The sequence below is a fragment of the Amaranthus tricolor genome, chromosome 1, assembly GCF_026212465.1.
Source record: "Amaranthus tricolor cultivar Red isolate AtriRed21 chromosome 1, ASM2621246v1, whole genome shotgun sequence".
Classification (NCBI taxonomy): domain Eukaryota; kingdom Viridiplantae; phylum Streptophyta; class Magnoliopsida; order Caryophyllales; family Amaranthaceae; genus Amaranthus; species Amaranthus tricolor.
In genome coordinates, this window is record NC_080047.1 from 37,938,485 (window position 1) to 37,961,819 (window position 23,335).

Sequence of the window (23,335 nt, forward strand, 5' to 3'; positions counted from 1 at the left end):
TGCCCATTACATACCTCTATCAATAAAGAAAGACATGTAATTATCCCTTTCATATATGCATTACATGCATATGAAAGCACATGAATCTACAAAATAAAATGTTGCATCACAAACACCTAAAACAAGTTCTAGAAGCTTTAGCGAAATAGAGCAATGCTCAACTGAAAAGCTCACCTAAAAAACTAGCCTATTAAATAAGAGAGCCTATTTGCCTATAAACCTCACACCAATTGCACTTTACAACTGATATGAGACAAGTTCTATACCTTGCAATGGACTATAACAATTGACCCCCCATAAGGCCAACGTCCTCGTTGGTCACGGCTGACTCTTCCAGTCCACCCAATCCGCAAGCCGCTCACTCTGCCTCTCCGAGTCCGGCTCTGATACCATTATTATTGGGACAAACAGGAGAGCTCACCTAAAAGACTAGCCTATTAGGTGAGCGAGCCCATTTGCCTATAAATTCCACACCAATTGCAATTTACAACCGATGTGGACAAGTCTCATACCTTATAATAGACCATAACTCATACAAACCATGGAGGCGCTCGAACGAGTGCACCACTCCTTGAATATATTGAAAAATGTCTCTTGATACTGTCATATACTAATACCATATCGCAAGATAAAACAATATACAAATCAAGAAATATACTGCATGTAAAGGCTAGATACAAATATTACTTGTAAACTATTTACAAATATGCATATGTCCAGATCTCCAAGAGCAATCTGTGTGAAACCTATGAGCAAATGCTTGAAAAGTAGTGGGAAAATGGAAGAAGAACTAGACAAAGCGATAACATTTTTCGTTCAAATCTTTGCTTAATCTGCAGCATCTTCAACTCGTTGTAGGAACTCTAACAGACTCAAAGCTTTTTTTTTGGCTCTATCAGTGCCATTCTCCGAGAGTTCTCGCAGTGCTTGTTCGGCATTCAGCTCCTTTGCAAGTTTCAAATGCTTGAGATCACCCATACACAGCGACCAAAGTATAGCAGCCGCATTCTCTCTGTTACGAAGAGATCCGGTTCTTATTAACTCGAGCAACTGAGGTATTGGCTCGGCCTTTCCAATCGAGACTTTTCCCTCCGGATGGCTTGCAAGCACTGCTAGTATTGCTAGTGCCTCATCAAACATTCCACTATCAACTTCCATGATAAATCTCATTAGAGGGTCCACGATTCCTGCCCTCACGGCCCGCACCTTGTTGCCTTGGTAAATCGAAAGGTTGAAAATTGCAGTAGCGGCATCTTTCTTTCCTCTTGGAGTACCCTGGATAAGTAAATCAATCAGAGCCGGGATTGCCCCGGCTGATCCTATTGCCACTTTGTTCTCATCCACAACCGACAAGCTGAATAGTGTAGCAGCAGCATTTTCTCTTGCCTCCATGCTACCATTCTTCAAGACATTTACTATATCTCGTATTGCACCAGCGTTCACAATAATACCTTTGTTCGTATCATTAATCGAAAGATTAAGAAGTGCTGTGACAGCATGTTCTTGCGTCCGAGGATCAGATGAAGACAACAGTGCTACTAGAAGTGGTATGGCTCCAGCCTCCGCAATAGATACTCTATTGTCTGCGTTCCTTTTTCCCAACAGCCGGAGCTCCCCAGCAGCAGCTCGTTTCTCTTCTATGTTTCCATTGGCTAGCTTATTTAACAACGAACCAATATCTGGTTTGTCACAGTTGGAAGCAGGATTTCCAGTTTTCCTGTTTGCGCTTGCTCCTTGCGTTATTGGCAAGTCCACCCCATTAGTCTCACACCACAAAGTAATAAGACTCTTCAAACCATAATTTGGTGTTAATGTTGTATCCAACAGTGTCTGTTGTGTCTTGGGACATGTCTTGTGACCAGCATCAATCCATTTCTGGATGCACGATCTTTCATACGTCTGCACAAAAAAATATCAACAAAAATCACATGTATTTGACTCTTGTTGAACAGTCCTCAAGGCACTGCTTCACGACCAACAGAGGCCGTCTACAGAAATTAGATGGTCTCAATAACCAAGACAAACTAAAATCCCATTAATGAATTTTTAAATCAACAATCACGATTCATAGACAAAAACACAAATTAGATATTAACTACTATTAAAAGAAAGGAGGCCTAACCTGCCCGGTTGAGACAATAACAGGAACTCTCATTAGCTCAAGTGAAATAGGGCAACGGAACTCATCTGGTATAACAGGAGATCTGTGCTTTATCGTGTCCTTATCAATATCATACATGTCAATTTCTGGATTCACAGTTAGCAGATAGTCATTAAGCTTCTTAAATAGGGTGGAGATCATCGCAAATGAATCACCAAGATCACTACTGCTTGTAATGATCATTTCATGAAAGGCAAGTGATTCTTTCCGCAGATCATCCATAGTCAGAAGATATAGGTTTCGTGAAAATCTTTTAAGAATTGCAGCATCAGGTTCTGGTTTTTCCAGCACCGCTTTTATGTCCGTCTCTAATTGTAGATCAGAGGATTCTGCTTTAGCTTTTGATCGTCGAAGTTGAGCATGAACAAGGTCAATCTAGATGAAACCAGATCATTCCACTCATAAGCTTCTTAGGTGTATGATACTCACTATTATAGCTTTCACATAAAAACATTTGCATCAACAAAATTACCTGTTCAAGAATTTCCTCTGATAAATCAAGCCTATGATAAGAAACCTTACTTAGTGCTTCTTCAATTTGTCCTGTTATGTGAAGAAACTCCATTGAGATTTTTTCCTTTTGCACAGCCTAAATACATTCAAAAAGTTGTTCTAATTAATCAACATTGTAGTTGTAGGGCATAATGCTAGAATACAATGATGCAAGAACTTGCTTTGAATGGTGACAAAGATAAATAATGGCTATGAAGAGATTTTCCTACCAAAATTACTCTAACTGATAATCAAAAATAAATTTTATCAAGAAAATGTGATGATTAAAGTAGAGCAAGCACTACCATTAAGCTTGTGAAAAAATTAACTTTTCATAACCATTCTCACCATTTAATGACAAAAACCAAACAGACTTAAGTGCTATAATATATTAAAAATCAAAGTGAGAACATTTCACTGATTTATTCTTGTTAGCTTTTATATTATTTAATTTAATTCTTATTTGACGCTACAGATATAACACACATCAATAAAAGATAGTCTTAGAATTCAAAGTCTAAGTTGTGTTTGCTTTACGTGTTATTTTCCATTAGTTCACACCAAGAACACAATCATACAACTCTAAAATGACCATAACCAGAAAGCTAAGTCACTCAAGTTCGAGTCATGCATGATGAGGATATTGGTATAGATTCCCTACCTAACACTTGTTGATCAAAAAATAAATTCATAACATCATATATTAGTGAGCAAACCCTATTTTATTTCAGGTAGGACTCTTGTATTTTTAATGCTTGGAATAACTAGGGTCAATGTTTTGGAGGATCATAAGTGTGCACAAGCAATGATATTATGCAGTATTCTCATTTGTTGTGTCGTGTCATGGGCAACAGAATCATACCTCATCTTTACCTTGACAATCAATCTTATTCAGATCCTTATTCAGATTTGTCAAGGAACTCAACCAAAATCTTAAGCTATGGTTGAGGTCCCATTATATACTCTAACACGCCTCCACACACGAGAGCCTTTTGGGCTAGAAGTGTGGATCCAACACAAGTCCTCCTCAAACCAGGCGTTGAATATTCCACTATAAATGAGGGGTTGTTGAAATTCGAACCCGTGACCTTTTGTCACGTTGGCTTCTGATACCATGTCAAGGAACCAACTCAACTAAAAGCTTAAACGGATGGTTGAGGCCTCATGTGTTATATACACTAACAACACTTGTTCCCATGTGTTCCTTACTCTACATGCATGAGCCTTTCACAACATTTGAGTAATAATTATTGAGTGCAGCCTCTTGATCACTCTCCAATTTGGGAGGAATCATAAAGGATTGAAATGTAATAAATTCGATTCAACATCTTCAATTAGTTCTTTTCCACCATGGCTATTGAACAGAGTATATTTGGTAGTAAAATGTAATTAGTTATAAATGGGTGTTTGTGATAGTCTTAGTAGTATAGAAGGGGACATAATGTTGTATTAGAATTGATGAAATAAAAATGAAGTAAAACAATCTTCTCCTCTTCTAAATTTCTCGTCTTCTCCCTCTTTTCCCTATTCACATGGCTGCTTGAGATTCAACAACCATAACATTGGTATCAAGAGTCATTCTTTCCTTGGCACTAATATTTCTCTTCTATTCTTTTTCTTTCTCTATCCTATTGAAACATTCATTTCTTGACATTAAATACTACAATTAAATTGCATACAACCTATTTGTGAAAAGAATTGCCATGGTCATTTGAGTTCTTGGAGTTTTTCCCTAAACTAGAGATTTTTTTTTTAGTGGTTGCAAAGATGAAAAGTGAAGAGTTTTACAAAACCATACAATTTGAAGAACCAATAATCCCACAACTTGAAGAAGCCTAACAAAAGAAGGTTATTGAATCTTTTAAAAAACTTTTGAAAGATGAATGTTTTGATAGTTGGGATAAATGATTGTGTGAATGGTGTAATGAACCAATTCTTGATCATAATTGCCAAGATAATAGTGAGAATTGGGGATTTATTGTAGTATATGACGAAGCAAATGGTTATGTGATTGCATTAGAGATATTCGATAGCATGATTGAAGTAAATACCATTCAAGAATTAGCAACGTGTGATTTAAAAATTGATACTCAAGAATCTTTAAATGTTGATCATATGAATTCATGTGCAAAAAGTAAGTTGGGTTCCAAAGGCTTTGTTCATATGGATGGTGATTTGGTTAATTGTGTGATTAGTGAACATGATTTAGATAAAAATCATGAATGTTTTGTGGCAATTGAACCTGAAAGTTTATTTTCTACATCTGGGAAAATTTTTGAAGTTCATTCAATTGAAAGAAGATACGAGATGTACAAGAAAAAGAGAAAAATTTGGGCAGAATATACTAAAATAGTGCTTGACCCACCTTGGTCGTTAAAAATCAAGAAACGAAAGATTTCTATGCATGTTTTTAGTTTTATTCATGAAGTGGTGAATAAGTAAAATAAAAAGGCCTTGTTACTTGATTATTATCAACAATCCGAGTCTCAAAACCACAATTTTACTCTTAAAATTCAAGCAAGTGTTGGGGAAAATAAAAGTACTGTAGCACAATTTTCAACGCATATGATGCTGCTTGCTCATATATTGGTAAAGAAGATTCGACTAATAATGAGTTTCAAATTTGGTGCTCGAACTCATTTTGCATGGAATCAGAAATTACCAATATTAATCTTACTTTATTTCTCACTATTTTGGGCATTTTTTATAGTGTTTAGTTTTAGTTAAAAGTTGTCTTGTATTTTTGTTTAGATCTCTTAACATAGACTTAGGACAAGTCTCTTGAATGGGAAAGTATGTTATAGGTATATTTGATAGTAAAATGTAATAAGTTATAAATGGGTGTTTGTGATAGTCTTAGTAGTATAAAAGGGACATAATGTTATATTAGAGTTGATGAAATAAAAATGAAATAAAACAATCTTCTCCTCTTCTAAATTTCTTCTATTCTCCCTCTTCTCCCCCATTTACATGGTTACTTGAGATTCAACGACCATAACATAGTACCTGTATCATCTTTCGATTACATCATATACTATTACAGTTATTGCTCTTGAATTATCATTTCACCCAAAACCAAATCATGAAGCATTCTTTGTTTTGACCGGTGACACTCAGCTTTATTTTAAGTATGTCTACAAGGGTTGCGTTTCAAAAATCACTCAACATACTAACCCTAAGAACAATCGGAAATCTAAGTTGAAATCATTATAAATTGTTCACAAGAAAAGAAGCCATAAAATCAAAAGTAAACAAAACAAGAAAAAAAACCCTAACCTGATAGAGTTTGCTGGATTCCAGAATCCATTTGAGCAGCTGTTTGGCTGAAATTAAGGCAGTTAGAAGAGATTGAAATGCTTGAAGCTGATCAAGAGTGAGTAATTGGAGTTGTTGATCATCTCTATCAAGCAATTCATCAAAAAGAGGGCTCAAAAGCTTAATTCTCCGCCTCAAATTAGAGTACATAAGCTTAGAAGTATGTTTACATTCAGAAAATGAAGAAATTTGTTTGATTATCTGATTTGTCTGGGTTAATGTTAGTGTAATACTGTTCTTGGTTGAATTTGGTAATGGAGGCAGAGCCATGCTAGAAATTTGATATGAGAAATTCGGAATGGAGTTGAAGAATTAGCAGTAAAAATCGCAGGGAATTTGGAATTTGGAATTTGGAATTTGAGGAAGAGAATAAAAAGTCTTTACATTTGAATTTGATTAAGAATTTCAAACGCCGTGTTTAAATTTAAATGTAAAGATAAATAAACTAAAATTGTATGTCGTCGGTCAACTGAAAGCTGCACACAATGGTATTCTTTGGCTTGCTGTCATGCGAGGTGGTTTTTTTTTTTTTTTTAATTTTTTTTTTTTTTTTATTTTTTAAACTTTTTATGTTGAGTGTGTTTGTCAAATTAGCTTAAATAAATTCTTATTTGAGACTGTCTTTATAGAAAACGCATCTCAAATAGGCTAGCTCATTATTACTAAAAACAACTACCAAAAAAAAGCACGTTGTATAACCTTATTTTGTGTTTGTGTTATAACCTATTGAAGTTGGTATTATAATCTATTAGAGTTGGTATTATAATCTATAAAGTTGGTATTTAAAAATGGTGTTATAACCCATACAATTTGGTATTTGGAGTTGATATTATAATCTATTTCGAGTTGGTGTTATAACCTATTGAAGTTGGTATTATAATCTATTAGAGTTGGTAATTAACCAATTAGAGTTGGTTATAATACCAACTCTAATAGGTTATAATAGGTTAATAGGTTAAAATGCCAACTCTAAATACCAACTCTAAATACCAACTTTAGTAGGTTATAATACCAACTCTAATAAGTTATAATACCAACTTCAATAGGTTATAATACCAACTATAGTAGGTTATAATACTAACTCTAATAAGTTATAATACCAACTTCAATAGGTTATAACACCAACTCTAAATACCAACTTTAGTAGGTTATAATACCAACTCTAATAAGTTATAATACCAACTTCAATAGGTTATAATACCAACTCTGAATAGATTATAATACCAACTCTAAATACCAACTTTAATAGGTTATAACACCAACTCTAAATAACAACTTTAATAGATTTTAATACCAACTTCAATAAATTATAACACCAACTTCAAATAGGGTCAAACGTGCACGTCAGTTTATAAGTTTTTCTCTTTTTTAATTGTTGGGCTTGGGCCTGAACCTGGAGAGACGTCTCTTATAAAAACGGTCCCTTAGGGGAGGCGTTGATCAACTTGTTAGGCAATTTAGCTAGTCAGGATGCAAATAGAGGGTTGGGTGGTTAAACAATCTAATGTTAGTATTTGGTAAACATTCTCCTTAAATTGTTTTTGATGGATGATAAGTTTTCTCCCGAGTTTTTACAACCACCAAGTCATCAGTCTCAAAAATATTGTGAGAAATTCTAAATTAAATAAAATAGAAAAATGACTCACAGACCATATAGTAGAGGATTAAGAAAAATGACCCGAAAAGCTTTGGCTAGCTTAAGCTTTACTTATACCAGAAATTCCATTTTGATGACTATCTTTTGTCTTTAGGAAATGCAACGTGCAGAATGTCCAACCCTATATTCATACCTACTTAAAATTTTTATTTCCAGTTATTAGGTCATTTATGTTTCGGATGGCTTAATTGCTACTTCCTCCGTTCCATTATACTTGCTACTAATTGATATTTTTTCACACAACATATCACAATCGGATGTGAGTATTACACAATGAAGGAAGTATGTACATGGACCATGGTTGTACGATCATAAAGGTGGCCAATGGCCTATGCAAAGCAAGGAATGTTCATAAGGTGCGTAGTTGGAACTTGCAATGATCGATAACCGAAGTTTGCTCAGCTTCAAAAAGAGGTCGAAATTGGCGTTGCTTCGCATCCAAGGACAAGCTTTAAGCTATTCTTTTGAGAAATTTGTTTTGTAACAAAATCAAAATTACATCCACGTACGCCGTACTATAATAGGCAAAAGTCCTTTACATAATTGCTTCAACATATGGACAGAAAAGAATGAGAAGAATTACAAATTTTCAGCTATTCATCTATATTTACATTCGGATTTCGGAAACAAATACTTCAAGAGACAAAAGTATAATCGGTTGTCGAGAATTACTAGGGATCAAGTTCAACTCCATTTGAACTTGGTTCTTCATTTTCATGTTTAGGATTTTCTTCTCCATTATAAGCACTCTGTTCCGTGAAAATGTAAAAATTCCAGGATGAGATGATCGGAAAAGGATAGGAGTATTATTTAATAGGAAAAGGGAAAGGTTTTTTACTGGATGCTTACCTCTCTAGGCGGATCGACTGGAAACAAGTTTATTTTGCTAGGATTGAATGGTAATCCACTGCACAACACATTGGCCAGCGTCGATTACTATCATATACTAGTACATAGATAAGTGAATGAAATCCATACATACAGTCGAATCCTATATGAGGGATATTACTTATTAGATGCTCACGGATTTCACATTCAACAGGCCTTCATAAGGGTAGTATATTGGCAATTATTTTACTTCCAATTCTTCATTTGCGTTTCTTATTTATGTGTATGCAATCAGGGATCAAATGGTCAATCGAAAACAACCTTTCTCATTACAAGGGCAAGCTTGCGTAAATGCGCCCCTAAACCCCACTAAGGTGGGAGCCACTTGGCATTGGGGTAACGGTATGTTGTGTGTATATTTCCTTTTGACATTGTTATACATCATTATATAATTTTCATGATATGAGTCATGAAAGGCAGATAATAACACTCAACAGTCAACACTCTGACTCAATCAAATGAGCGGCTAAAACTTGCTATGCAAATTCAAATGTAGCATCTTTTTGCAACTTAAAGAAAGAGTCAGCTCAGTTTCAACAAAACAATTAATACTTAGGAAAATTATGCTGATTTCCTTCTCACTTTTCCAATTTCCCTCAGCACGAAAAGTAAGTTGCAACAATATCAAAGGATGAGTTGGAACATACCAGTTAGCTATAGCAAGCTGCCACACATATGGAATAAAGAATTCTTCAGGATGATTTTCTTGTTCATATGTGAAGCGCAATTGGGTGAACATCTGGAGAAAGAAAATAAATGCAAGAGATGAAAGGTAGGTATGCATAAATGGGTTTCCTAAGATGCATATAAAATAAATATATAATAAAAACAAGCACGCAGAAATGTTAGTTAATAGACCTTCATTCCTTCCCCACGCCACAATCTGCAGTTGTTGGTTATAACATGAAGCACCTTTTCCACAGACCACTCACCAGCTAACTCTTGAGCATCCATTCGACTGTTGAAGAAATCTAAAACCTACATTTCAAGGAAAAACACAAGTCCTCGTTTAAGAACCCAAGAAAAAATTCATCCAAATTGATTTATTGAATATAGAGACGAAGATATAAGTTATTTGCAACAGCAAAAGATTCAACTTCAGTAATCATCAAATCTTTAAACTTACAGTAAAAATGTTTTCAAGCAGTTCATTAAATCGTGGATGATTCCTGAATGGCTGAAATACCTCCTGTCTGTGCATCACAGCATATACAACCTGAAGAACGTAATTAGCAAAGATTAGAAAAATAATATTTGTACTGTACATGATTTAAAAAAAAAGTAACAGATGATACCTCTGGATTCCGGGGTAGAGCATAGGTCAGAATTGCATTTATTATTTCCAGAACAATCCGTAAGAAGTCTGTATAAACATGCAACTCCATGGACTGCAACAAACATTTACTCTCTTAGAAAATATACATGATAAAGTTGACTTGCTAATCCATAACTCAGAAGTTACAGAACAATATACAAGAAAATTACCACATCTTCCAGAACATTGTCACCTTCTACAGAATTCACTTTATCTAACGGTGTCCTGTCATTTTGTACTTCTGTTAACTTGGTGTACCTGGTTGAATTTCATATGTCAATAAAGCATAGAACTAACACCACTAATGTCAATTTACAGAAAAAAATTAAATAAAGAATGGAAGAAAGCAAGATAGCATACTTGCGAGAAAGCATATGAAAGAGGCTGACTAATCTTTGAGATGCATATGCATCCAAACGGTGAACATGAGGAGCCATATTCGCCAATGTTGCCAGACAATTTGTGTGAAGATAAACATCCTGCAAGCAAACCAAGCAAATAAATTTAGACAAGAAGAAAATCCAAGGTATTTGTGGATTGTAGACATGACACATCACTTGATGATAACAATTTTCTCTTCTTTGACCTTGAAAATTTATAAGTGAAATGAGGGAAACCACAAGCACAAAATTATGCACCAGAAGAACCATTGATTGTCCTTTAAAAGATTAAGAGAATGCCAATCATGCAAGACATTCAAAAGTCAAATCATGGGGTTTTTGCCAACTACAACCTTTTATAACTTTTGTTGATTAGGAAGTTTTTTATTAATAAAGAAATATCGTCATACATCCATGGGATTAGAAATCCTGAAAAACAAATAAAGATATATACAGTATCACATTCCAATTACTTCTACGTAAATCATTAAGAGACCAATGATGAAATAATCCGTGCACCTTAGCCAAAAGTGACGCCAAAAAGACCTTCTCCCATAGCACGTCTACTTGTAGAAATCGACCATTGAAATATTCCATTCTAACCATATACACCATAGAATGGCAAAAGAACAAATCACCCACTCCTTTTTAAGATCATTATCCTTTCTCATACCACAATAGTTAATTAGAAGAATATCTCTAAACAAGCTTTACCATAGCTTTCTCACCATCTTGCAATGAAGGAATAAATGATCATTATCTTTTCCATTCTCGCAAAAAAAAACACCAATAAGGGTTTAATGCCTTGTACGGTCTTTTTAATTGAAGGTTCTCCATCGTGTTAAACTTCCCTTTGGCTACTAATCACAAAAAAGCATTTGGGACCTTAACTTTCCAACTTCGTTTAGCCAAAGGAAAATAAGGAAATCTATATGGACGGGAAACCACGTTTGCATAAACACTAAACCGACCACTATATTCACCAACTTCAAATCCCTCCCTAATGGCTCATGCCTAATAGATAGATTTCAGGCAATCTGACCATTACCCCCCACCCAAGAATAAAATTCCATAATCGAGGTGTTATGTTTTAATGGAAAATGATATAATCTAGGGAAAAGTTCTTTGAAAGAATGTGCCTCTAACCAAACATCCTCCCAAAATATGATAATACTACCCATCCTAGCTTTAAAAGAAGTAAAAGATAATATAAAGGAAATACCTATGAAATTTACTTCCAAGGACTAAGATAAATGGACAAGCTTTCACTTCCAACTAGTAAGCTTTCACCAAGGAAGAAGTAGCAGAACCAAATTTACTTCGCATAATCCTAAACTTCGATCTAACTAGTAAAGTTAGTCATATCCAAATATTTTAGACTAATAACAAATTAAATCGTTAGAACTCCTTTTACCATTTGCATCATTCCCTTATGTATCTTTGAGTATTCAGATGGCCGAGTTGGACTTGTGGGCTCGCATGAAACCCAACAGCTAACACTCTCATGGCGGGTGAGGGCGTGATGCACAAAATTTTTATCTCATGAAAAAGAAAGCATTTGTTTATAACTATTTATGAGATGTCAGCATCAAAAGCACATACAATAAAGGTCATGCAAAAATCAGAAAGAAGCAGTTAAAATTCAACACCAACAATGAAACCAAAGGAGCATCAACAGTTAAGTGCTCGATAAAAGTTCAACAGTGTTGAAATGTAAGCTTGATCGTATGGTTCCACAATTATGCATCCTTAAACATATGACATGCTGTTAAAAAGTTTCCTAGAGAGTTATAGATGAAGCCGAGACAACAAAGAAATTTTGCTTATAATTTCACGGCCTTTCAGCTACAAGTTTATAGACCCACGAAAAAGCAAAGCATTTGTTTATAATTTTACATGGGATGTCTATGGGAATTCCATAACACTGCAATTCCACCAGCAACAAGTTCATTTTGACAAACCAATAATTGCCTACCTACAAACAGCAATAGCAAATTGCGAACAGACTCAATACTAGGGGCATCCACACTGCGGACATTCTTCGGCTATAACCAGTGATATGGGCAACAACTAACATCAAAAATTAACTCAACATGAAACAATCATAAGGGCATTGTTACAAAGTTCTTTGCAGAAAATCAAACCAGTATGATGCGACAGTTGAGTGAAAAACACAACTCTGCCAAGAATAAACTAGAGAAAACTTTCACAAAATTTTTCTCAATTGCTTGAAGATTACCGAAATTACAAGTGATTAACTCGAATTTTGATCAAAACAGTGTTGAAGTAATTGGCCAAGCTTATGCTTTGTTTATAACATATTTTACGATCCAGTTCCAACTTGGAAACTCCTAAAAAAACATTATCCAACCAGCAATTGGATTCTTAATTTAAAGTGACACTGATTAGGATAAGGAAACTAACTAATCTTTGAACTAAAAGGTCATGCCAACCAGCTCACGCCTAAAAACACTCTTAAATCAACATACTTGGACGTCAACTTAAAATATCATCCCTAAATAGAGCCACTGAGTAACAACTTAAAGTGAACAAGCATGTCCAGAAGGAGATAAACAATAATTAATACAAGATAGTGCCTTGTGCAAATGCTTCTATTAACAAATACACAAAATTATAACAGCTATGAATATGTACCTGCAACCGGCATAAATTATATTTCACAGTCCTAATTAGAATAACCACCATCAAAGATCCCAGCGATGTATGGTTAAGGCGCCGTTCCTTGTACCAAGGTACACTTGGTAGCATCTTCACCAACCAATATACAGAAAAGGGAAAAGAAAGAAACAAACATTTAAAGTTAGGACTGCAGGAAGAAATAAAACATATAGTCAAGACGACAATACTGCTAGAAGAAAAAGTTGGAGACAGCAGGGCCAAGACAGGGATTCTTACCAATTTGTGAACGCTAGCATTGAAAGTAGAATCCTGACTGAGAATAAGAAGAATGATCAATAGCATGTAAATCTGATTTGATGTCCTCTTTGGAGTGTTGTACAATATTTCCAAGATGGGCATCAACTGTCAAGTCATTAGAAAAAAAAATAAATTAAAAGCAAAACATTGGACGCACAGTTAATCTATCTGCTGTAATTAATAAGCAAGATCACAATTTACTCAATATAGTTTGAGTTATAATATACTAGCATATGTTTAATGTAAAAGTGAAACTTGTATCACACAATCATAAAGCACATGATTAAAACAATCAAATGACATAGCGTATGAGCACAATAATCAAATTCTAAAAAGTAAAGCATATCGCCATAACGTTTGTGAGGCTCTAAATATGATAAATTATGCAGTTCCAGATGCACATCATACCAGAGTATCAAGATCAGTCCGTACTAGCAAATATTCGAGGAAGTCTGCATTCCCATGCACCAAGGAATAAAGTAACAAAACTGCAGCTTCATCAGCTAAGCACCTGAAACGAAAACAAAGAAAGCAGAAGATCAACTAATGACATCTGCTGAGAGAAGAGCTTGAAGCTTTCAAACTCTGCTCAAACCGAATAAGTTTTTAAAAAGATAAGGAGAATGTTCTCAATTTTGAAAAAAATTTCCACAGCCTTGAGGTTTGACTTTGGTTCCCTCTAGTTTCTCTAATTCTATATTGGAGTCAATTAACTCTATTAAGTAACTGATCTAAGGTAATGTACCTTCTTGTGAGCTAGTGTATGTGCATCATATTGTTTTTAGTCCAAATTGAACCCAAATCCACGCCTACCATTTTAGAAACATAAGGATGTTGAGGAGAACTGGAAGAAACCATAATCAAATCCAAATCCAACATGAAATCAATTATAAACCATGTTATTACTCCTTTTGGCCAAAAGGTAAAATATTTGAAGAGTAAGTTAAGGTGCTCATTTCAGGTTCCAGAACAAATCCAAACTACCACCACCATAAGACCTTTTTGTTAAAGCATATACAGTCCGGTGACAAGAACACAATGTTACAACATTAATCCATTGTGTTGAAAGAGGCTCTTGCTAAATATAGAGCAAGGCAAATTGAACATATGCAGCAATAACAAATACCACGTATAGTTCTTTCATACAATTGCTTGAGAAGAGTTCAAAAACAAAAGGGAAAGAAGTTTCAACTAGAGAGAAGGTAAGCTATGGAAAGACAGAGACACTCACATTCCTAAAGTATCATAGAGGGAGGCAAAGGGTACCCTCACACATGGGCCGCTATGAGCATTCCCCTCAATATCGCCTCGATCAACTGTAAGCAAATGACTAAATAAATCAAATCACAAAAACATGTTTGATGAATGAAAAGAAAATATTTTGAACCACTTACATTCAACATCCTTTGCATTTTCTAAAGCCTTACAAAATGGATTTTCACAAAAAAGTATCTTCTCCTTAACCAAATTATCTGAAGTAGCATTGACATCTTTTTCACCATTGAGAAGCTCATCAGTAACAAGACATTTGCGAAAATGAACAAGAATAAGAAGTACATGAAGACTGCTCCTGGCCAACACAATTCTTGAGCCTTCATTGTTTGAACCAACAATAAGATTTAGCGGCAATAACACCAAGTTCGCTGCAATTGCAAGGCCAAAAAGTCAGCAAAAAAAAAGGATACAAACAGAGTAGAATGTCACATACACTACAGTTTAAATGGGGTTGTACCCCATCTAATATAGAAGACTAACCCAACCAACTGAGCTACTATCAATCTTAATTTTTTTATTCAATGTAAAAGTTATCTATTTTTTCCCCAAAATAAGGATAGCACTAGCTACTTCTTGCTACAATGTAACATCACCAATGAACACGTGTGGTGGGGCCATAGAGTAGCAAGAATATGGGTGATCAACTTATATTGTTGGTGGTGTCAAAGTCCATTATGCAATTAGGTGAGTAAAATGTAACATAAGGGAAAGAGCGACAAATTTGAGTCTTTTTAAGAACCACCGACTCAGACATACAATGGAGCGACAAATTTAAAAGAAAAAGATTGTATTGCAATAGTTAACCACGATTACAGAAAAAGTGTTGCTATTAGAAAAATGAGAAGATCAATTCAGAACAACCCACAGTATAAAGTGAAAAGATCAAGTAAAACTGAAGGTGGTATAAATTATAGAATCATCCTCTTTATCTTATCGTTTTACTTGTCCATTCTTATCGTTTAGAACTTATTGATATCTAGATTCTACACCTAACAAACAGGTCATTAGGGCTGCGTTTGCTGATTTCTAGAACATGTTCAAATGGAATGAGATCTAAATGTGTTTCAAGTCATCTCACATTGGGTATGTTTTCGGATAGGTTCAATGTTAACTTCTAAAAATATTGTTAGATTAAATTAGTTTCTATAGTAATTTGTCACAAACAATGATTAAGAGAAACATAAAATTAGATATAAATAAATGTTCTATGATAACCTTTTGAAGAAAACACATTATATTTACACAACCCAATTGGACTAGAATTTTCAAGTTAGATATTCTTTTACTAGTAATTTTTAGCTAACATGAATAACGTTTTAAAAAAATCACAGTTATGTAGAATCAATGCAAATTGTAAATGGTAGTTAGTATTTATATTACATAAACCTCATTTAATAAAATTGAATTAGATTGTTTATTTGACATCCCCGACTCGAGTACACTTCAGTCTTTAGTCATAATTTAGCCCATATAATTATAAATAGGTAAAAATAACCTACTCCTTCCTATTCACTTCAGTGTACTATTAATACTACACGTTTTCCAATGCACTAATCCAAACCTTAATATCATTGATTGTAAATAATTAAAATTATAAAAAGTAGTTATGAATCAAAAAAGATCTCACTTGACTATGTTTTCGCTTATAGATTAAGAATAAAATACAAACTAAGCGTAATTGCCTAATTGGTGCATGGTGCAAAATCCTAAATGAGACATTTAAAGCGAATTGGAGGGAGTATTATATAATTACAGAAGGATTTATTTTTTCAAGAAAAATAGAATGGTGCAAAATTAAAATATTTTGAGATATAAGATGAGTGATATTTGCTTATTATTACTAGATATATTTAAGAAAATTCCGTTGTTTAATTGTATGAATCAATTTTCATTTCTCCAACTAAATTGACAACAATATTTATAATGTGGAAGTATTTGCACATATGATGAAATAGGAGAAGTTAAAGTACAAGCTTTTTGGAAACTTCACAAAACCATATCATAAGTGAATCTTGATTTAAATAACTTTCAAGACGATTTTCCAATGTTTGAGATGACAGGTTATGATATGACTATTGGCATATTATTAGTAAGTTAATCAAAACAATGTGAGTTGTTTGTGTAAGATATAAGTTTTGTAGATAACAAGAACCAAACCCCATCACAAGGGTTGGAAAAGAGAGGCTTCAACCACTACGCTAACCCATGATTCATTCTCTTTGATGATATAATTTTGTAAATTTCAAGCAATTCAAAAAAAACTCCTCTTTGAAAGTGAAAAACCTTCCTTTCCATCTAATAGTTCCATGAAAAATCATATGTTTTCTCCCTAAAAACACAAAAGGTGCACAAAAACACGTGCCTTGTATAGCTCCACCCAAAATAAGAAAAACAATTTCGTAACGCCTATCTTTAAAGCAAGTTGAAAGAGCAAAGAAGATATCAAAATGAAGAAATAAGGAGATAATTTCGTGCACACTTTTAAAAGCTACATTTAAGTGAAATGTTTGGATAAAGAGATAATTGGGAGACAAGTCAGGGAAGAATCAAACATTAAAAGGCAGTGAGAATGTGGAAAAAAACAAAAGAGGCAAAAAGTTGAAAGAGCAAAGAAGATATCAAAATGAAAAATAAGAAAAGCTTTAGGGAACAGATAGTAATCAATAAATCCGTTTGAACTTTGAACTCATGATTCGATGGAATCATGTATTGGTTGCAGTTTTTAGGTCATAATGATTGATAGTTAAATAACATGTCTATGATAAAAAGAAAAAAACAAAGAATTGCAAATTGTATCCCAAATTACTCTTATAGAATGAAATTTGAAAATCATTATAAGAACCTGACAATCAATATTTCAATACCATCAGGATCATAAGATCTTTATGAATATTAAAATTCTACTAAGGATTAGGATTAGTGGCATACTTCAGGATCATACGTTAGTAAAATCCTAATGAAGAATATACCATGCATCCAAAAAGAATTTGAAGTTATTTTCATATCATAGAAATCAATCATAATTACCTAGTTCCCAAATTACCGTCTACCCAAGGGTTCCATTAACTGAATAACAATGAGATGGGAAATATGCAACTAAGCAATCATTACCAGCAGCAGATCCAACTTTTTGTAAGACTCCAGATTGAATCCCTTCTGGATTAGAGTAGGATGCACCACTGAAAGTACTTTGTTGTTGTGAAATATAATTTAGCAGCAGCTTAGAGACCACCAGTGCAACCAGAGAAGGTTCCTGAAATTATAGACATCAATTACATGATATATTATTGGAGAGTTGGAGACTTGATCAATTACAATGATAAGCAAGAAGCAATTGATTGTCACCATCACCTGGGACATAAAGGCATTAAGAAAAGGATGGAAATCTTTTGGTCCAGGGGATGGCCCACAGAGAAGCTGAGTCGACATGGTGAGCATCATGAAGTTTAGTAGTTCACAATGAAGCAAATATGTGGAAGGACTTGCATAACAAGAGCAGCCATATCAGGATAATGATGAATACAATTGAAAAAGAACGCAAATTTACTTGCATACCTAGTCTCAAATGTGCAAATAAAGCTAAGAGCACTGTGGATGACAATTTGTTCAATACTTTGATCTGCATTCACAAGAAGAAAAACTGCATGAAGCATGCTATGTCTTTTTCCCCAAGCCCCAAATCCCAGCAAGAGAATAGCATCAATTTTACTTTAAACATCTTAGACATAAAAACATTCTACAAAAGATAACAAAGTGAAAGCCACAATCTATGTTTATTTTCCAGCCTAATCCTACATAAATTCCTTTTTCCAATTTATTTATTAACAGCTGGCATGGAAAATCTAATAGAGACCAAATCAAATTCATTGCTCAATACTAGTAGAGATAACCAAAAAATCATAGTCCTTCACACACATATATAAGATTGTGCTAAGTCGATGCAAGAACACAAAAGCATCCTCACTCAACCTGTTCCGCCAAGGTATAGGTCAAAGGTAAGACCAAAGTGCTTCAAAGCATTATATCCAAGTCAAACTCAAGTCCGCAATATTTTCAGTTAAATTTGCCAAGACGTGATCTTGAAATGCAATTCCAAGGCTCAAGTGATCTTTCTAAGGCAAAGACATAATTAACTTAATAGAAAATTTCTTAGTATGATTAGCTTAAGCCTTAATCACAGCATGAATGTGCTGATAACCGTGAAATTCTTTTTTTGGTTGTAAACTGCCTTTAAACTGCAGGGATGTTGGTTAAAGAGTAAACAACCTAATCTATCGCTCACCCTCCTCCTTCATTTGGGCTAGCGCATAGTGTTAAAAAAGACCGCATCACATCACATCGGATCGGTTACATTGGAAAGGTTTTCAAAATAAAAGAAACCAATATTTTTTGTATAACAAAGGTGTAAAAAACCCGCGTTTTAAGCCGTATCAAGGGATATCTTATGGTTTCAACCGATATTTTGGTGTTACGATAATTGCATCACTCCCGCTACCGCATCATCATTCCACTGCCGCGATCGCGACCGTTAGCGCATTTTTACACTATGGGCTAGCGTTAAGCGATAAGTTAAAATGGCATTATATCATTGTGCATGTATTTAACTAGTACAAACACTGCATAGATCGTTACGTAAGCGATAAGTGAAATGGCGTCAAGCGAGAAAATATTATACGAAAATTTAATTCTAATATCTTCCTAAATTGTAGAAAAAGGTTAATTCAACTACGTGTACTCTAAATAATGTTCATGTCTTATAACTAAAATCAATTGAGACTTTAATCATTAATATTCCTATATAAATCATCGTTAAAAATATTTCTATTAAAAATCACACAAGAAATCACACTTCAAAAATGATTTTTCTCAAAGGAGGGGCAGAGAGGGGGCAAATCACCCTAGAATATACCTGAGTAAAGAACAAAATCATTTACAAAATAAGACTGAAATCACACTAATAGTTAACAAGCTTAATGCATGAGCCGATCACCCATATGAAATTGCAATATAAGCACATTAAAATATACCTTTAGGAAATCTACTTGGGAGCTCACTATCATTCAAAGCAAGGTTCAATTCCTCTATGCTTCCAGTCTTGCTATTTTCTATTAAATGTGTCAAAAATATTGAAGACAAGTATGTTGCATTCAAAGCCTTTGTATAAGTGATGGATGGAGCATCCGAGCTCATACAATCTTGCAAACAGATTGCAAAGTGGAGCAAAAGCTTCACAAGATGCCTTGTATCATGATTGTTTTGCGCTGCATGAGAATCAAAAAGAAAATGAGCCTGTAAGCATTCATTTTTGCCCTAAGCTGTCAGATACTTGTGTAAGGTAATTAAATCATGCTAAATATTGTGACTACAACAACAATAGTTACACCTGCACATAATAGATGCGTGTTTCATTAAATAACTTGCTAGGTCTAAAGGATAGCTGAATAGCAATTCATGCGACAAAAGCAACCTATCAAGAGAGATTGTCGAGAAGTATACTTCCACAACGCAAAACTGCAACTACGAGATCACAACAGTAATAAAACCCTTCTTTTAGATGGAAAAAACTTAGAGCATTTATGGTATTAAGCAAGCATGACAAAGACCGAAACTAGATAAATGTGAAAAAAAAAGTCAATGGTCCTCTAAGAATTAATTATGTTTACCTAATATCAAGGTAAATATTTTCATTAATGGTTCCACATAAAATTCACTTGGAGACGATTCTTTAATTGAACAAGCGAGTGTCATATATGTTAATTACCAAAAACAAATTTTAAACCCTCCACTCGGTTATGTACTTATGTAGGAGGCTTTCTTATGAAAACGAAGGCAGCAACAAGCGCCCATGCATTACCAATGTGTAAAGTGACCATTGTAGCAACATGTGAGATAACGGTTAAAGTTTGCGTCAACTGTAAAGCTGTTTGTTCATGAAGCAACATTGTAGGCACAACAAACTACAAAGCATTTCAACATTGCACAAATAACACAAGACTAAGATCTAATAAAGGTCCTATAAATGATAGAGTAGGGCCGTAAACTTGGGGTCAGTCTAGAATCTAGTGTCAAATGTAAAACAGTGTTGATAAATTTATTTGAAAAGCTTTTTACTGTCATTTGACCGCCACGTGCTCAACTCACACTATGGCATAATGATATTGCAAGAATAGCGAGGATGTCGAGAAAGGGAAAGAGAAAAGCAAGTAAGTAGAATTATGTATCAACAACTCTTGAAATCCTACTTTTAGAAGGAATGTAATGGTCAATTAACTGTTGTGGAGACAAAAGGAAACTTCAAGAAAGTTTTATCAAAATAAAAGTAGGGAAGTTGGAGTCTCTCTTAGCAACAAGAGATATAATAGCTCCTAATAGTATCCAACTATTTCAATAAATTGGAGTCTCTCTTAGCAACCAGAGATATAATAACTCCTAATAGTATCCAGCTATTTTAGTATCCAACCAATGTACTTAATAGACACTTGTCCAACAATGACGCATCTGCTCCTTCAGCGTGCTATTTTGTCTATTAAAATTGTATCCTTTTTTCATTTAACTATTAATTTTGTCTTATAAACCATAATAATATCTTTGCAACACTTCAAAAACCTTTAAACCAATTACAATTGAATTTATAAGCAAGCTTTAACCATATGTGACCATGTCCACATGATTGCATGACAGTCTTTCCACAAGATAGTAAAACACGCTAGAAGCAAGCAAATAAGTGAAAGTTGTCCTTTTCAAGCTTAGCTGGTTTGAACAATTGGAAAATGTTCAGAAGTGAATATTACTCTTCAAGTTAAAACAGGCTAGATAAGACTTTATTGCAAAATAGCAAGATTTAGCATTCATTGAAAATTTGATTATTCCTATGAATCTTTATCTACCAGTGGTGATTGTTAAACATATATACTCCTAGTGATGAACCTAGATGAACCCTTACTTTAGAATTCATGATCATGCATGAATAAAAACCTCTAAATTTTCTATTAGTGGAAGTGATTGTCAATCCTTGAAATCTTAAGGGTGTTGTTGACACTTGAAAGCTTTGAAGACCATAATAAGGGATCACTTGGTATACACGGTGGAAATGGAATGGGATGAGATGGGAAAACTTAAAGAAGAGAAAGGGCAATGATAAGTTTTGATTAAAAAAGGAGGGTCAGGGCATAGGCCGTTAGCAAGAGGATAACAAATATATAAGTGGTAAAGCTTCAAAAGGAGAGGAAAACGAAATCATATCACAGGTTCAGAAGAGGTAACAAACCGGGTCTTTAGTTACCCTCTTGAAACATGAACAATCATTCCACACTCACAGCAAACAGATTGTCACATAAATGCTTATCTGATTGCATTTTCAACACATTAAAAACTCAATGCAAAAAAAGGCCTTAATTTAACCCCATTCAATTTTGAAAACCAAAAAAACTACCTCTCATTTAATGAGTTATAAGAAAGTTTTGTCATCTTGGAAAAATACTACTCCACCCTAATTCACAAATTCACCACTTCACTAATTCACTAGCACACTGCGAACCAAAACAAGTAAACAGGGTGCAATTTGAGCTACATTTACAGAATCGGGAATTCATAAACGATCACGCTAGTGAATTAAGCGACATTGTCTTGGAAACTGCTACAAACTTTCCCTCAACTCTCCAGTACACAATTACAACGAGCGACTTACAATCCTCTAACCACAGAATAGATACATGGCATTACCTAATTTTGAGAGTTCACCGACCAGCCAAATATTGTCATCAAATGAGCATAACCACCCTTATTGGTAATCTTACATAACTCAAAAACCTAACATCAGAAGCCAGATGTTGTAATCACATGAGCATTATAATTCCTGATACCAATCGATCAAAAGAAACTCTACAACCCTTCTCGTATTGACAACCGGAAGAAAACCCTATCAAATTTCCTATAAATACTATCAAATTAATCCGTAAAACAGTAACAAATTCAGAAAACAGCATCACAAATAATGTGATAAGCAAATCAATGGAAAATGTATTACCCAAAGAGTTGCAAGCTTGACGAACACGGTCAGGAGACCAATGGAAATGGAGAGGAAGCTCCAGTAATTGATTCCAAAATTCAGATGTGATAGGAAATGATTTCTCGCCGACAAAAGTACCAATGATATATTCTGCCGTTTCTTGGGGAATTCGCGGGGTTGATGGCACAGAACCCATTTGATTGATTGATTGATTGATCGATCGAAATCTAGAAGGAAGTAAGTGCAAGTTACTAGTAATGCATTGCAAGAGGAAGAGAGAGGAGTGAACGTATGAGTTATGAGTTTGGACAAGATCAGAGAAAGGGGGAGAAAATTGAGAGAGATTGATCAACTACGTCAAAACGAAGGAATTGAGGAGAAAAAGAGGAGAGTGCTTGGAAGTAAGGTATTACTCCATGTCTCCACGTGTCCCTCTCAAAATGCACCGTTAATTTTTTTTGGCGAAAATTAATAAAAACGAAAATTGAATTGGAGATTAATAAGAATATTTATAAATATGAGTTGTCAGGACGGAAGGATCATCAGTTTGTGAAATTATTGACAAAAAGAAATATATATAAAATTAATAAAACAAATTAAAATAAAAATTAATGCTAATTGTGACTGATAGAAGAGTATTAATAATACTTGTGTAATGCGTAAATTTGGAGCAATGGTCGATAATCCCACTAGGCACCAACCAAGTACGTGTTGAACTTTGATTATGAATGAGAGGGTTGTCACAGATGAAGGAGAATAATTATATGGCGTTGAATTTGAAATTAGGAGTTCAGTTTAGTCATGTTATCTCGCGTTAATTAGTATATAATAAATTCCTTCGCTCTAAGCTGATAACGCCCCAGTGACACTCAATGTGTGTTTGACATTGCTTCCCCACGTAAATTAC

The 23,335-nt window shown here is 34.4% G+C and overlaps 2 protein-coding genes across 2 annotated transcripts; both read right to left on the reverse strand.

The window, feature by feature from the left end:
- Positions 1 to 530: 530 nt before the first annotated feature.
- On the reverse strand, positions 531 to 6,451 carry LOC130816932 (U-box domain-containing protein 14-like). Its single transcript, XM_057682881.1, has 4 exons — positions 5,930 to 6,451; positions 2,634 to 2,750; positions 2,123 to 2,536; positions 531 to 1,899 (listed from the first exon to the last, which is right to left on the reverse strand). The coding sequence occupies exons 1-4, from the start codon at positions 6,236 to 6,238 to the stop codon at positions 829 to 831; spliced, it is 1,911 nt and encodes a 636-aa protein (XP_057538864.1). The 5' UTR covers positions 6,239 to 6,451; the 3' UTR covers positions 531 to 828.
- Positions 6,452 to 8,062: 1,611 nt separating this feature from the next.
- LOC130816948 (uncharacterized) lies at positions 8,063 to 22,797 on the reverse strand. The gene is made up of 18 exons (XM_057682882.1): positions 22,447 to 22,797; positions 19,448 to 19,681; positions 17,976 to 18,039; positions 17,772 to 17,901; positions 17,532 to 17,673; positions 14,540 to 14,788; positions 14,377 to 14,461; positions 13,554 to 13,656; positions 13,125 to 13,250; positions 12,864 to 12,977; positions 10,189 to 10,307; positions 9,999 to 10,086; positions 9,809 to 9,901; positions 9,640 to 9,729; positions 9,372 to 9,491; positions 9,161 to 9,252; positions 8,475 to 8,532; positions 8,063 to 8,374 (listed from the first exon to the last, which is right to left on the reverse strand). Exons 1-18 carry the CDS (start codon positions 22,622 to 22,624, stop codon positions 8,297 to 8,299), a joined length of 2,163 nt encoding a protein of 720 aa, XP_057538865.1. The 5' UTR covers positions 22,625 to 22,797; the 3' UTR covers positions 8,063 to 8,296.
- Between the last annotated feature and the right edge of the window lie 538 nt (positions 22,798 to 23,335).